This window comes from Squalius cephalus (assembly GCF_949319135.1).
Source record: "Squalius cephalus genome assembly, chromosome: 19".
Taxonomy (NCBI): domain Eukaryota; kingdom Metazoa; phylum Chordata; class Actinopteri; order Cypriniformes; family Leuciscidae; genus Squalius; species Squalius cephalus.
In genome coordinates, this window is record NC_137140.1 from 19,690,331 (window position 1) to 19,706,674 (window position 16,344).

Genomic DNA, 16,344 nt, shown 5'->3' on the forward strand with positions numbered 1-16,344 from the left:
GTACACCAGGGTGACTAGGAACAGGAAATTGTCTAGCTATGACTTCTTGTTTCACAGGAGTTTAAATATGAGGAAGCACAAAGGCCAAATCCCCTGAATCATCAATCAAAATGAGGAAAACCAAAGAATATAGTTCTGATGCGCAGCAAAAGATTGTTGAGCATCACAAAATAGAGAGTGGCTGTAAGAAAATGGCTAAAGAAATTGAAAATCCCCATTTTGACCATCAGGGCAATAATTAAGAAGTTATAATCAACTAAAGATGTTACGAATCTGCCAGGAAGAGGACGTGTGTCTATATTGTCTTAATGGACGGTGAGGATGAAAGTTTGAGTGGCCAAAGACTCTTCAATAATCACAGATGGAGAATTGCAGAGATTAGTTGAGTCTTTGGGCCTGGGTCAGAAAGCCTATTAAAAAATAAAATCAAACAACCCCCACATCTCCACATGTTGTTTGGGAGGTTTTCAAGAAAAATGCTCCTCGCTCATTCCAAGAACAAACTCCAGCATATTCAGTTGTCAGACACGACTGGAACGTCAAACGGCACAGGGTTCTGTGGTCAGATGAAACTAAAAACTAGATGGGTTTTGTACACACAAGGATAAAAAGTACCCCATGTGTACAATTTAATATACCATTGGATCTTTAATGTTGTGGGCATATTTTTCTGCTGGAGGTCCTGGACTTCTTATTCAGATGCATGGCATCGTGGATTCTATCAAATATCAACAGATAAAAAATCTGAAGGATCTGGAGAGATTCTGTATGGAGGAATGGTCTCTGATCTTTTGTCAGGTGTTCTCCAAACTCATCAGGCATTATAGAAGACGACTCAGAGCAGTTATCTTGGCAAAAGGAGATTGCAAAAAGGTATTTAATAAAAGGGTATGAATAATTGTGGCCAACGTGTTTTGGAGAAAAACATTTATTTTATAATGTGATTTCCCCCCCACATTCAATTCTTTTACTTCAATGAAAGGTTAGGATTTTGGCAATTTTTTGAGTGAAAGATCAAAAGGATAAACGATGCAGATTTATTTTTACAGCCATTTTTGATCATATTTACCAGGGGTATGATTAATTCTGAGCACGACTGATATATATATATATATATATATATATTATATATATATATATATATATATATATATATATATATACAGGCTATATGCTATATATAGGCTATAGGCTATATCTAAGTGCCATCTGAAATTTACTTCTAGAATGATAACTTTTATCAAGCTTGTATGTTTATGTTCACTTATTTCACTTAAATAGCAATGAAAATGACCTATTAATTGTCATTAAAGTGAAATGATTGAATTTAAATATACAAGCTTGATAAAAATGATCATTCTAGAAGAAAATTTCAGATGGCACTTAGAGGCTTTTGCATCTGAACTCTTCATATATATATATATATATATATATATATATATATATATATATATATATATATATGGGGGAAAATACATCCTCAAGATAAAACTTGACAATAGTTTATGCATGAACTCATTCAGCAGTGAATTGTTTCAACCATGTTCAGTTTCGACTAGAGTTCATCAAGTACATTAATTATGATATCTCAAAATCTTATAACATCACTCAAAATTTCCCACTATTTTCTGGATGGCAGTCAACTTTCTACTCTACAAAAACTAAAAGTACTCACTGTCAGCACTGATTCATAGTATCACTCTTAGTTCTGCTGTTAATTTTAAACAGCTCAAAACCACAGCAGGTGCAGAGACTAACCTCAGAAAAACCTTGTTTCTCTTTTTTGCCATTTTTACAGGGCTTGTTGCATAACCATCTGGTTTCATAAACAGTATCAGCACCTGGTTTTCCTGTATGAGCACTCATAAGCATCTGTTTCCTCTATGGACAACCCATAACACCGCATGTGTTCTTTGTTACTAGGGAAATCTCTCAGGCAATGTCTCTAAGGGGTACCAACTAAGACAAACTCATTAAGTAGCGCAAAGAGTTCACAGAGTAAACGCTTTTCACTGTTCTTCTTTCTGAGAATCATACATTGATTAATATGGCTGGTCAAAAGCTGAATGACAGAAAACAAGGTAGTCTACCTGCTTCAGTTTTACTGCTAAATCCAGCAGCATGTTTAATGGCAGCTGCTGTGAGGGCTAAACCGCGACCTTTCCTCAAGCCGTGTTGAAGTACTGCTTCAAACTGGGCACACAGGCATATGACTCTGAAAACAAACAGCAAAGGAGGACAAAACATCAGCAAAATAAAATAAGATTCAGCATAATCTTATCAAACCATTTCAGATTTATAACATAAACAGATCATATTTGGATGGAGTATTCCTCCCACCTGCTATCAGAATCTGAGGCAATCTCCTTCCTGCCACCAAAGCGAATTTGGCACTGAGAAGATAATAATTGTATAAAGCAAGGGATGGGCAGACTTTAACATTATTTTATTGCAAAATACTTAACATCATTCAAACAGTTGGAAATGTTAAACTTTTATATGCATTATATATCTTTTTCAATGATTGCTGCAGTACCTTCATGAGCAGCTGGATAAATATTATTAATATTTAAGAATCTGACCTGCCATTGTTACTAAGCTCACTAAATACAACAGCTGGTGAATGGGAGAAAGATAAACAATTTCCTGCATTCAAAATATAATAACATGGCTCGATAGGGCATGATATAGCAGTGCAGATTAGGCATCCTGACAATAAATTTTTTTCTAGCCCAATAGATTAAAACAGACAGCTGTATGATATTACAGACACTGGGCAAACGTCATGCAAAATAAGTGATAATTTATGTCATTAATGGTCTCCCCTGGCCTGTTTTATAACAACTTCTTTCCTCATTGTTTGAAGCCAGCATTGTCAAAGAGGAAGTGTTTTGCACAAACAAGTTATTAATAGTCAATTAAACAAGTCAATGTCACCTTACCTGTTTAACTGCATCAAGAAGTCTCTCTAAAAGGTTTTGTCTTTTCAGGTCATTTTGCTGCGCGCCTGTAAGGTACAGTGTCCTGAAATATTACTGGTTGAATTGATCTCACTTAACAATAAACACACTTAAAATAAACACATCAGAATCACAGTGCATGAAATGTTCATCAATGATTAACATTATGTTTTGTGACTGCACAGAAACAGAACATGCAGCAGTTCTCAGTGGTGTAGGCACTGTCAATCTGAGTATATTAATCTGATCCCTTCTTCACACACACACACACACACACACACATATACATACATATATATATATATATATATATATATATATGCTGTTTGGATTTAAATAGGCAAATGCTTAAGAGTGATGAATGCTTATGACTGCATCATTATTGCAGTAATTATTATGTTTCTAGCATGTTAAAATTGATGCATCGCTTGATGGAAATAACATCACATTTATATACATTTATTTCCATCAAGAGATGCATCATTTGCTGGTCAAGACCTTGTATTGTAAGAGTCCATTACTCTGTAAATTCTCCTCCATCACATCCCAAAGACTTTCAGTTTCATGTGTGAAAATGATTATTCATGCTCCCTCCCAACCATTCTTTCACAATTTGAGCCTGATGAATCTTGACATTGTCATCCTGGAATATGGCCATGATGTGTCTTCCTACATGGTTGTTTAAGATATGGAAAGCTACACACTCCATCAGTTAGGTTTAGAAGAACTGTTGCCAAACATATAACATGCTAGAAACATAATAAATCACTGCAATAATGATCCAATCATAAACTCTTAAGCATTTGACTATTTAAATCCAAACAGCGACTTTTTTTGCCCGTGCAGTGTATTATATATATCCATACACACACACACACACACACACACACACACAAAACAGTGAGTTATGCTCCTTGAATCTGATATACAGTGTTTGGAAACATCAGTCTTAAAATGCAGACACACATTTGACATGACCTGTCAAAACTGTAGATAAAGAACTAGTAAGTAGTTCCAGCTACTGTAGAAAGCCTGTAATCACATGTTGGTCCTATAATTCACTTGTTTTCAAAGTGTATGACATATTCTAGGATTTACATATTCCCACCGCAGTGACACAGACTGAATGTCTTGAAACCTCAGACTACCTAAAAACACTATTATTGGATAACAATTAAATGTGTTGCAAACAAATAAACAATTTAACAGCAGGAATAGTTCACCTCGCATTTGCAACTCACCGTTCATTCTGAAATTCCCGATTAAACGGTTTGGCAAGCGACATGAATCGCAGTTGAGTCGGTCCCTAAAAGTTTCAGATTACTCCCAAGTGACATTTAACAGCATTGTTTACATTTTAAATCGTTCTCCATAGTTTCATTTGCAGAGCAGTTAAGCCGTACAGTACAACCGAGGCCTAGCTCAGACAACACTAGCACTTTAAAGCCGTTTAATGCATCACAACTATGAAGACGTTGTTTATGTAGTCTCGCAAGGGTTTATTGTCCAGCATAAGTTAACTGTTTCTACCCAGATAAGCTCTTGTATCGTTGTGCTAACGAGAGCTCGCTAATGCCACTGCACAGCGCTCGTGTCAGTCACATGACATTGACTTGGTGTCACGTGACAGCAACATTGTCACGTGGGTCAAAACTATAATAGGCTACAAAGATATATAACGTACAGAAATAAAAGTATTTAGAAGGTTTGAAAGTCTGATTTAAAGGGACGGTTCACCCAAAACATGAAAACTCATTATTTAGCCTACTCACCCTTGTGTTTTTGTTTATGATTGTCTTTCCTCTGTGAAATACAAAAGGAAATGTTAGGAACTTACAACCTCCATCGCCTTCTCATCATTGCATCTTTTTTCCATACAGTGAAAGTGAATGGTGACTGAGAATATTGTGCAGATCTTTTTGAGAGAGAGAGAGAGAGAGAGAGAGAGAGAGAGAGAGAGAGAGAGAGAGAGAGAGAGAGAGAGAGAGAGAGAGAGAGAAAAGGCATAGGCTACAGTGTTTGGGAGGGGGAAAACATAAGGGTGAGTAAATAATGGCAGAATTTCATTTTCATGGGTGAACTATCCCTTTTGCATAAATGTCATGCATTTTTTTCTGTCTTGAAGTATATTTACATATACTTATATAATAAGACTACAATTGAAGTTGGCTAACACATTTTCATTTAACAAAGATACAGCATACATTTGTACTGGTTTTGCATTTATAAATATAGTGAAAATGAGACGTAAAACATTTGGACAAAGCATGTTGAAAATGGTTTACATTCACTGATATCTTACACCTAAATAACAGATGTTCACTTTTGACAGTCAAATGCCATCCTGTGTTCATTATTAGTGCATCCAGCTGTCCATTTCATATTACAATGATCATTTTATCCAGTCTGGACGGTGCAGAGTTTTCAGAGTCTGCTGCTGTTATACAAGTTCAATGCGGCCTCCTCCATATATGACAGGTGTACACTGGTAAGCTTGTACTGTCTTTGCGGTAACCAGCAATGTGGTGCCTTCCTCAGTGGAGGGAAGAGGCAGGTTGGAGTTGTAGTGATGTTGATTCAATCCATCTGGGAAATCAGTCGTAGCTTCATCCGTATCTTCAGATTGCTCTGTGACATCCGAACCTCTCTCGCTGTCAGATGTCTTTTGTTCTTGACCTATCGCTGTGTGATATTTCATTGACTTCATAAGGATTTGTTTGCCACACAAGTAATGTCATTATAAGATACTGGCTACTAGTATAAATATAGTTAGATATATCATTTACAATGCATTTAAAATGAAAATAATCTGTATTACATGACATATTCTGTTGTTGTTGTTTTTCAGATGTAATGTCATACAACATGAACTCAAGCACTGTAAACTAAGCAAATGCATGCACAATGTTCTAAAATTTGAACCAAATTGTCTAAATTCATAACATATCAAAATTCTCTCAGCAATATACCTTTCATGATGATGGGCTTACAGGTTTTTCTGCGTATAACTCGCAGAATAATGGTCAGTGCAGTGAAAGCTCCCAGGAACACAAAAAACACGATCAAAATGAAACGAATGTTTTGATTGTTTTCAACTTCATTTACTGGTACTGAAAAGGACACAATAAGGCACTGAATAAGAGACCGACATCATAAGACATACATTGTGGACTTTGATACAGTTATTTTAAGGAAAGTTACGTTTTCATACCATTTGCAGAATTTTCAAAGAGTTTGATATTTAAATAACTGGAGACTATTGCATATTTTCTTTGTACTCCCCTGATGAAGCCATTGAACATATGTTTATGCATTTATATTTCACAAAACAAAATAATACATAGGCCTACCCTTGATTCTTTATACACAACAAGATCATTTGTGTATAATGAGTCTTGTAGAATATTGAATACATATACTGAACATGTTATATAGCCTTTTCAGGGCAGGTTGAATCTCAGTTTTAAAAATTTGACAACTTACTGATTCTGCAAGGAGTATGTAAACGTGCTAATATCTAATGTCAAAAAGTTTTAAATCAGAAATAAAACAATACTTACTTGAGGTACAAAATGTTTTGCAAATATTTGGTGGGGAGTTGCATCTAATGGAGCAATGTTGACACTCCTCAAGAAGTCCATCGTAATAAGAATTCTTTGCACATTTTCCCTCAGCACAAATTATCATGTAAAGCAGCCATATGAAGAGAATCATCTTCCACTGAGGTGTTGGAAGTCACTGAACTTACACAAGAGTCAACATTTTATTAAGCCTAGTATGTAAATATGTCTTAAGAAGGGGATGTCCCTGAGCTATCGACACTTTTGTCTTTTCATAAATTTTTTTCATGACAAAAACTGAACTATCCTCATCAACCACATTTCTACTTTTGTTTAGTTAAATAACTATTAATACTAACATTTGTTTTATCTTAATAGACTCTTAAAAATTCAGAAGAACCTTTAATATCAATGGAACCTTTTCAATGCACAAAAGGCTGGGGAAAATATAGGTTCTTCCGATTATTAAAATGAAAAATGTTATTCACACAAAAAATTTTTGTTTCTTTGGGGAAATAACAAATGTTTTTCCCATGGCATCGCTGGGAAAACCCCCTTTTAAACCCTTGCTTTTTAGAAATGAAGTGACCTTGTTCTTCTTTTTTCAAATAAAACTATAATAGACTAATACATTTTCTTAAATTATTTTAATTGCAATGGTCTGTATACATAAAATAATGTTATCCCGAAACACAGAAAACCAAGCACTGCTTATTAGACATTGTCAGCATATTATTAAAAAATTCACAAACACACAACCAGCAAATAACAATCAATCATATTTGATTAGTTAACAATAAGTAATGCATTAGCTAACTAACAATTAGCAATATATCAAAGCATTTATTAATATTTTTTTATGTTAGTTGGTAAAAGTCTAATTGTTTATTGTTTGTTCATGTTAGTTCACATTGCATTAACAAATGTGGTAACACTTTACAATAAGGTTTCATTCGTTTACATTAATGTATTAACTAACATGAACTAACAATTAGCAATACATTGTTTACAATATTCATCTTTGGTAATGTTAGTTAATAAATTCAGCTTTTCATTGTTTGTTCATGTGCATTAATGTTAACAAATACAAGTTTTGATTTTAATAATGTATTAGTACTGTAAATGTTGAGATTAACAATAACTAGAATTATTGTTCATTCTTAGTTCATGTAAACTAATGTATTTAACTAATGTTAACTAATAAAGCCTTATTGTAAAGTGTTACCACAAATGTTAAATACAACTTTGGTTTTTAAAAATGTATTAGTAAATGTTAAAATTACCATTGATTAACAAATGCTCTGAAGTATTGTTCATTCTTAATTAGTTAACTAGCCAACTAATGTTAACAAAAAGCCATCGTATTGTAAAACGTTACCATATCATATTAAATAATAGAAAAATATTTAGTTCAGTTGGATTAAAAGAACAATCTTTAAATATATTTATATATGAACAATTATACATGAATGTAGTCAAAGAACACTGATGATCTTCAAGATCTATAAAGCACTTCTAAAGGTCGAAGTCATTTCTATGCGGCATGAATGCAGTTGTGAAGAGGAGGGTCTTCCCACAGAGCACTCTGGGAATACAGATGCAAATCAGAGCCTGACACTGAAAGTTGAGCAAAGTTTGCTGTGTGGTACAAAAGATAAGTCTTATTTGATTCTCTGTCCTGGCCAATAGGATTCCACCTAAAGACCAGAATGCTATAAATGATTAACAAAGTCACACGTTGCACGAAAATAAAAAAAAAGATCATGATTATAGATGATAGCATGAAAGTTAGTTGGTTTCCATTGCATTATACAAGTTTGTATTCTTTAAAACACCTTTCATAGGGTATTATTAGTATTACCTGCATGTTATATCACTAAAGGGTCTCGGTTCAGGTGGTTGGTCGTCTCAGTTGGCTGTGTATTCAGATAGGAGCTCATGGCAATGGTAACAGGTTGATCTGCTCTGGCCATGCGGTTTTCATGAGAGCTTCCAGGCTGAGTGTTGATTCTTCCATTTCTCCTGAGGGAATTCCTCAATCCGTTGGAGAGCCTGCTTGAGACTTTACGCATAACGCCTGAAATTCCTTTAGTGCGTTTGTACTGAGCAATGTCATCCTCCAGCTCTTCAGGAGGCACTTCAATATTCCCAGTGTACCAAAACACCCACCAGATAAGACTCAGGAAAATGATCACGGCTCCGGCGTATATTAAAAAGTCATGGAAAAAGATGTCCCAAAACACCCCAGCCAGGAGGACAAAAAGTCCAAAAATGTCATGAAAAACAGCAAACCAAAAGGCACATTTACAACGTCCAACTCCTGGATGCTTTTTCTCCATATCCGTAATTTTATAGTAGTGTCCCTTATTGAAACATATAGCTAGACACCAGCTCGTCTACTCAGATCCATCTAAAGAAAACTACTGTGCTAAAAGTACACACTGCGCATGACGCACAACTGTACAGATGATGTTCAAAGTGCACTAAAGTGAATAAACCTTGATGTTCAGCTGTAAACCAATGCTTTTATCAGAATACTTTATCAGGATCACAAACCTGAAGATAAATCCAGATAAGTCATGCACTGACAAGTCAAAATAATATTTGCATGCAAGTTTTTCATGTGACGTCTTTTTCATGTGACTATTTATCTAATTCTAGATCATCTGCCTTCTGCGTTTCACGTTTTCTTTTATGTTCAATGTCCAGACCACACCGAGCACAGCAAACATCAGCCCAACTGAAAGACACAACGGGCCCACTTCATCATTCACAGGCATCAAGTCTCTAGGCTTACTACCAAATAATCCACTAGAGCTGAGGATGACCACCAAACCAGCACTCAATGCGAGCCCACTAATGGTCAAGATGAAGATGGGTTTGTGGTAGTAAGTCCAACAACTGGGGTCTCTGGGTACAGGGCCCCGAACTGGAATTGAAACTGTTTGCAGTGTCAAATCTTCACTTAAATCACACTGAGACACAGAGCACATCCTGACTGTCAAACAAATACACACAAGCGAACGTCACTCACATTGTACAATCCGCAGTTAAATATACATATCTTTCTGAAATAGATAGTTCACCCAAAAATGAAAATTCTGTCATTTACTTACCCTCATGTCACTCAAACTGACTTACTGGGGAACACAAAAGATGATAAATGTTGGCTTTGGTTCATCTCCATTGGATGGACCTTACAACAGACATGTCTTAAAATATCTTTGTTCCACAGAAGTCAGTCAATGTGGTTTTGAAACAGTATGAGTGCAAATACACAATTTTCAGTTGTGGCCGAGCTATCCCTTTAACAATATAATCTAAACATTGTTGATAGCTTAAAAAAAAAATAGCTTTTTACTTGCCTTCTGTTTGTATTTTGAGACTACTTGGTTCCTTTCGTTGTAATCAGCCTCAGACGTACATCCAGGAAACTTAATACGGTCAATATGAGAGAATAATATAGTCTCAAAAGACAATTTGAAACACCTGTCTTGACCAAAACAGGAAAGATCTACAAAATGATCTTAGTAAAAATCTCAAATTTAAAAACACATGGGACTCAGTGACTAGATGACCATTTCCAAACCAAGTGAAAGAACTCCAAACCAGTGTGAGCAGGAACAGCAGCACAAACAGAAGAGCAGCTGGTCCAACACATTGTCTAGCTAAATGCATGTAATATAATACACTTATCAATGCACAGACCTACTGTAAACAGATCGTTGTCTCATCAAAGCTGACAAACCCAGAACCTGGCTTCATTTAAATGAATTCACAAAAGCCATCATCAGATTTGGAATTCTTTTAATTCACTGTTGATCTGTCAGAACAAATGTTCACATAAACAACCATGTGTACTACAAATTCTGGTTCCATATATATCCACGTAAATTGTTGACAGGATGAGAAAGCTGTACATTAATTGCATTTCAGATTTGATTTGTTTTAGCTTTTCTTTTCAGAACACGTCCTGTGACCTTTGTTGTTTTCTTGGCCAGTTTTTTGTCTTTTACAGTTTTCTTAAGTCCTTTGCTAGCAGGCTTGGGTGCTTTTTTCAATCCTTTTTTGGATATGCCCTGTAAAAAAAAAGATATATACAACACCATTATTGCATTAACATCCATGCAGTGTAAAAACTGGTTTTACTAACAGTCCCTTGTGAGACGTGCAGACACTGACCTCCCGTTTTGGCTTTTTGGTTGGCGTCTCGATTGGCACCAGCAGTGGCATTTCCTCCTCACAGTCTTCATCTTTCTCCGTCTCTTTAGTGATCATCTCTGATACTTCTGTTTTCTTATTTTCGCTCTTCCTCTTTTGTGCTCCCTAAAAATTAAAGGGTAAAACAAATGACTTCTCGTTTTACAAAAGTATTTTTGGACACATATCCGTTTTGCCTTTAAGCAGCTTCACCTTTGTTGGATGAGCTTTCTTCTGGGCCTCCTCCACCACTGCAAGATGACTCAAATCAGAGGTGTAGATGGGCAGAGCAACTGAGTTCTGACTCTTCAAATGGATGATTTTTATGTTTCTTCCTGTCTGAGAGGGAAACATATATTCAAGGTTGTAGGTCAAAACTTGGGGAACAGAAACACACATCCCATTAAAAACACAAGAAGATGCAAAGAAATAATGGTAGCGAATGATAGTGTGAAAAGAAAGCAGGCTGGTTACATGCATAAAACTCTTAACCCGCTCTACTCACTGTTGCTAACTTTGTTGAAATGGTGGAAACCGCCATGGTCACATTCTCGACTATCTCATCTGCCGTCATGTTTGAATGTGCTACACGTGCCATGCTGCAAAGGTAAATCACACAATCAGGAAAACTGAAAACATTTTTGGATTTTGGAAGAAGAAAAAATTCTCATGTTTCATAGTTTGTAGGGACAAGTTCCAACAGATGAGGAGACCCGTCTGGATACACTATGAGTTACTGTTGCACATTTTTAACCCATATCCAACTGTTATGAAGCAGGACATGGTTTGCTGTAGTGCTTCTACATACTGTAACTATATCAAACGTTCATACCAACAGGAGCCTTTGTTTGAGACACAGAGGGTGGTGCCTTGAATGAGGAGCTCCATGTATCTGGCCAGATTTTTACTCTCTAGATCCACCGACAGAGGAGCCCTGACACAGAGGAAGAATAATAATAAACTTTGTTTTTATAGCGCCTTTAAAAGTAGCATCTTACAAGAATATGATCACATAAAACATATACAAACAATGCATTAATGAAAGTAAAACAGACAAACATAAAATACCAAATAAAAACATACTATCAAAATTTCAACAAACTTCAATGAATGACATTCACAATGATCATTTAAAACAGACTATGTGTCTATTTGTCAGTAGTGTAGAGATGCATTTCATACAGCTCACACAGACGTCACTTTTAAATAGGGATGCAGATATCTGTTCAGTTTTCATGTTATTGCCCCAATAAGAAAATTAGGCCAATATATTAAAGCCGATAAATAATGGATTATTTCCTTCAGCGGAGACACTTCAGATGCGCACTGTTCAACGTGATGGTTTTGAATCGCTTGAAATATGATTAAAATAACTTCTAAAAAGAAGATACAGTTAAGTGCAACATGTAGCGTACGGTAAATCTGTCATATAGCCTACATAAATACAAGAACACTACTGTAAAAGAATGTAAAAGAATATAAGAACTTCATGACTAGTGCAGTCAAGTTCGCTTGTGCATTCAGAGCCTTTTGTGCAATTTTAAGTTGAAATGTTTATTTTGTGTGTATATGTATATGATTTATCTCATATAGGAAGCGTTTGGTTAAATTAATTAACGCGGTAGCAAAGCGCTTGCCGTGATCATCTTAAGCTAACAGTAATGAACGACGACATTAATTAGGAATGTCATATTACGTAACATTATGAAGAGAACACTATTGTGATAAAACCCTGTGAGTTCTTTGGTTGCTGTGTGTCAGCGCGTTGTTACGGGAAGAGGGAATCCACAACAGGAATTACACATTCTTAGTTCAAGTTCACTTGTACATTTGTGTCATTTTGTGCAGATATAAGTTGTAAAATTATGTTTATGTTGTATAAATATCTGATTGTTCTCATATATGATGCGTTTCATTGAGTTAACCTGTGAACAAAGCTCTTCAGTTTCCCGGTGTTTATTCAGCTCTTCAGCTTCAGCGCACGCAGTAAGTGCTGTTATTTGAAACAGTATAGCAAAAATAAATTTTAGATGTTTCTTTTTCAAAAACATTGATGCATTTTTAATAATAACCAGCACTTATTTTTTTAACAATATGGTTTAATTAAAATAATTTTATTATTGTTCATGCTATCCATTTTATTTATGGCACATTCATTTTGATTCTTTATACGCAAGTAATGTTGTCCAATGACTGTTATTTTTTATAAACAAAGTTGGCCATAGGTAGCCTGGTTAAAACCAGACCATTCTCAGTAGTAACTGAGTTATGGTCTGGCAAAGCTTCATTAATAACTCATTTCCAAAGGGGCGTCACCAACAGACGTCGCTCAAATGCCTCTGGGCGCAATTGGATAGACCTAAAACCAATCAGAGCGATTGTCATCGTGTAAAGCCATATGCTGCGTCCCAATTCGCCTAAGTTACACTACGCCATAAAAGTATGTACTCTTTTTGTGAAGAAAAGGTATTTACTTTTGAATGTGTAGCAAAAAAGTAGGCAAGCTTTGGGACATACTACTTCGTCATCTTTATCGGACTGATCTGTCGCGTGCATCCTGTCACGTAAACTGCCCTGTCAATCATCTGGTCACAGTTAAAATCCTCTATTAAATCTAATTTAATTTCCTACCGTTTCGGAGCGAAATGTAGTAGAACGTTCATCTGCCAGTCGTGGGTCTTTCATGAAGACTGTCCTCATGTGTTTGCAATTTGAATATAATAATGCATTTAAAAGTTGATGCACTTCACCAACAGACATCGTTCAAATGCCTCTGGGCGCAATTGGATAGACCTAAAACCAATCAGAGCGATCGTCATCGTGTAAAGCCCGCCTCAACGTTTCTGATTGGTGCCGCGATAAAAGGGCCTGGTTTCACAGACAGGGTTTAGATTAAGCCAAGATTAGGCCTTAGTTCAAATAAGCTTTTATAAATGCACCCCAGTAAAAAACATTACTGGTGTGCATCTTGAGACAAAACAATGGTTTTACTTTCAAACAGCTTTTAAAACAGCCTAAAAAAAGCATTTTAGTCCGGGACTAGCTTAAACATTGAAACTGGGGGAAGGAATCTTACACTTGCTCAAACTAGGGTAGGCTACTATATTGTATATATGTGATTTATGTTGAAGTGCTTGGGACAAGGCTTTTCATGGTGAGCCTTTTGTTTTTTGTAATCAGGCTCTTAAAAAATTGCCCGATTGACACTTTTTAGCAAATAAAATGCCTTTTAATATAATTCTAAATACATCCCCCTACATAACGTGGTACAAGTCTTTTTGTTGCGAAATCTTTATACAGATTTTTAAAAAGTAAAGAATAACTTATAACTTAAGTATAATAATAACTTATATTGGCATTAATAATTCAAGATGAACACTTTCTGAAGTGAAGCAACTTAGGTTTACTTGGTTATCCATACATTTTTTTTGTTTTAAATCATGCTAAAATATGAATATCAAATATGATACAAAAGGCTTTTGTGGAATGTTTATCTGTATATCCCTCAATCAACATTGTACTGCATTGCATTATTTGTTTTTCCCCACAGTAAAAACAACAGAGCTCTCATCATAAAACTAAGCATTTACATTTCTAATGTATACAATACATTTCAATTCTGAACTATTTTTTGTTTCGTTGTGTATTTAAATGCAAACTTACTTCTTCCTTTCATAGAAATGTTTTCCAATGTGGGAGGGTAACCTGCGTCGAATACGTGCGTCTGCCAGAAACAAATCAAAGTTGCCTAGCAATCTTCTTTTGGCTTCAAACGGCTTATACTCAGTTTTCAAAACCTTAAAAGGAATCACCTAACAAGAGAAAATATGTAAACGTCCTTTTAAATATGTTCCAATACATAGTGTCACATAAAATGGCCCTACTTGGTTGTTTCAAAGTTTGTAGAGACAAGTTCCAATAGAGGAGACTCGTCTGGATACACTCTGAGGTACTTTAGCACTTTTTAACCCACAACCAGCACTGAGACAGAAGGACAGGGTTTGCTGAAATGCATTTGCGTATAGTAAACTATAATAATTGCTGAAAGCATTGAAGGATCAGACAGATAAAATACCTCTATGCCATGTTTGAAGCCTCTCTCAGTGAGTAACTTCTTGTAGAATCTCTCCGTCTGTTCTGAAGTCATGTTGGGTTCATCTCTGGTGAAGAGACACACGTCTCCTGTTTCTTTCCTCAGTCCATGGGGTAAAGGACTGTGGGACAAAGCACATTAAGGTAAGAGCAGATAACTAATTTGGTAACATACTTAAGTTCATTATGTCTAAATCAATGACTCTGGATTAATTTCCCTTTAAAAACACTTACATGCGAATGGTTTGCTCCTTCTTAGGGATTTTCCATTGAGTAAACAGTAGGAAGACGGCCTGACCCTCATTCTGGAAGAGTTTCTGGGACGAGGAGCTGCTCTTTATATATGCCTGTAATGCCTGTGTAGCTTTCTTCACCTGTAATATGATGTTTGAACTAAATTAAAAGTCTTTTTAAACCGTTTCCAACGTCAGAAACAGACAAAGAATCAGGCATTGTTATAGTCATAAACAACGCCAGAAACAGCCATAGAATCAGTATTGTTATAGTCATAAACAATGTAACTTCATTGGGCATATACATAGCATGTCAACGCAAACATAATACATGTTTTTATATCTAAACTTCGACAATTTGGTTACCGCGCTTGTAAAGCAGTTAACAAACTAGCAGCATTGTTTGTTAATAGATTTTGACAAGGAATCCACTCAATCAGAAATATACACACAAACAAAATTAGTAAAACATAAATATGAGAGGAAACTATCAAATATAGCTCGTTTACCTGAGTCCGATCGAGAGCCAATTCATCTCGTGGGGACTCCATTCTGCACGTGTGTAAAGGAAGCACAGGACGCATGCGTATTTCCGGTAAACGTCACATAGACTTTTATTTTGAAACATGTATTAGATAGTGGGATGCTTCATGAGTTAGACACTTTCCTGCAGAACAACAAACCCATTTTTGCACCCAGGCCTACTTTAAATGGAATAAAACTTTTGCAGACCTAGCAAATGGATGGTTTAATATTATATTCTGTAATTTTTATTTTATTTTATAACGTATTTATAATTATAATAATATCAAAAATTTTAAATGATTAAATATCATTTAAAATTATTCCCCAAAACAGATTCCCCAAATTCTCCAGTTATTGTTAACGTTTATAAGTTTACAAATATATAAATTTTAAAATGGACTATAAGTAAGTGTAAGCAAAAATAAAATACCATTATTAATGAAACAGTGGCACATTATTTTCTGCGTTATCATTCCCTTTTGGCCTTCAAGCTTCCTTATCTGCTTTATTAAATCATTGACCTTTTTCACTTTTCCGGGTTTCTCAGAACCCTAAGTTATCAACTTCTATAGTAGTGAATGAGAGACTACATTAAATATATTTTTTGTGTTCCCATTTGCTCAAATAGCAAAAGAAAAACTCCAAAATAGTGTTTTCACAACTTTCAAAACTGGGGATAAAATATAGAGAGATTGATAACGGCAGTCAGAAGATAGAAAGATGTCAATTTGATGCAAAGGTAATATCATAGAAGGTATAGAAGAAGAAAAAATT

At 35.4% G+C, this 16,344-nt stretch overlaps 3 protein-coding genes across 5 annotated transcripts in view; all 3 read right to left on the bottom strand.

The window, feature by feature from the left end:
- The window catches only part of snx29 (sorting nexin 29), a 124,948-nt gene extending 120,075 nt beyond the window's left edge, over positions 1-4,873 (bottom strand). For 2 of the 3 annotated variants that reach the window (XM_079850489.1, XM_079850490.1), the window contains exons 1-4: positions 4,202-4,583; positions 2,943-3,007; positions 2,341-2,393; positions 2,091-2,215 (exon numbers count right to left, since the gene is read on the bottom strand). In XM_079850489.1, the coding sequence (XP_079706615.1) occupies positions 2,091-2,215; positions 2,341-2,393; positions 2,943-3,007; positions 4,202-4,208 (250 nt within the window). In that variant the 5' untranslated portion in view covers positions 4,209-4,583. Of the gene's footprint in view, positions 1-2,090; positions 2,216-2,340; positions 2,394-2,942; positions 3,008-4,201; positions 4,584-4,732 lie in introns of those variants that run through there. The other variant, XM_079850491.1, reaches the window with a different exon arrangement.
- A 494-nt stretch (positions 4,874-5,367) lies between these two features.
- On the bottom strand, positions 5,368-6,738 carry tnfrsf17 (TNF receptor superfamily member 17). Its single transcript, XM_079852243.1, has 3 exons — positions 6,521-6,738; positions 5,930-6,070; positions 5,368-5,642 (listed from the first exon to the last, which is right to left on the bottom strand). The coding sequence occupies exons 1-3, from the start codon at positions 6,672-6,674 to the stop codon at positions 5,401-5,403; spliced, it is 537 nt and encodes a 178-aa protein (XP_079708369.1). The 5' UTR covers positions 6,675-6,738; the 3' UTR covers positions 5,368-5,400.
- A 3,572-nt stretch (positions 6,739-10,310) lies between these two features.
- rsl1d1 (ribosomal L1 domain containing 1) lies at positions 10,311-15,643 on the bottom strand. Its single transcript, XM_079851261.1, has 9 exons — positions 15,555-15,643; positions 15,047-15,186; positions 14,796-14,934; positions 14,384-14,532; positions 11,553-11,654; positions 11,226-11,319; positions 10,934-11,059; positions 10,703-10,846; positions 10,311-10,599 (listed from the first exon to the last, which is right to left on the bottom strand). Exons 1-9 carry the CDS (start codon positions 15,627-15,629, stop codon positions 10,453-10,455), a joined length of 1,116 nt encoding a protein of 371 aa, XP_079707387.1. The 5' UTR covers positions 15,630-15,643; the 3' UTR covers positions 10,311-10,452.
- Between the last annotated feature and the right edge of the window lie 701 nt (positions 15,644-16,344).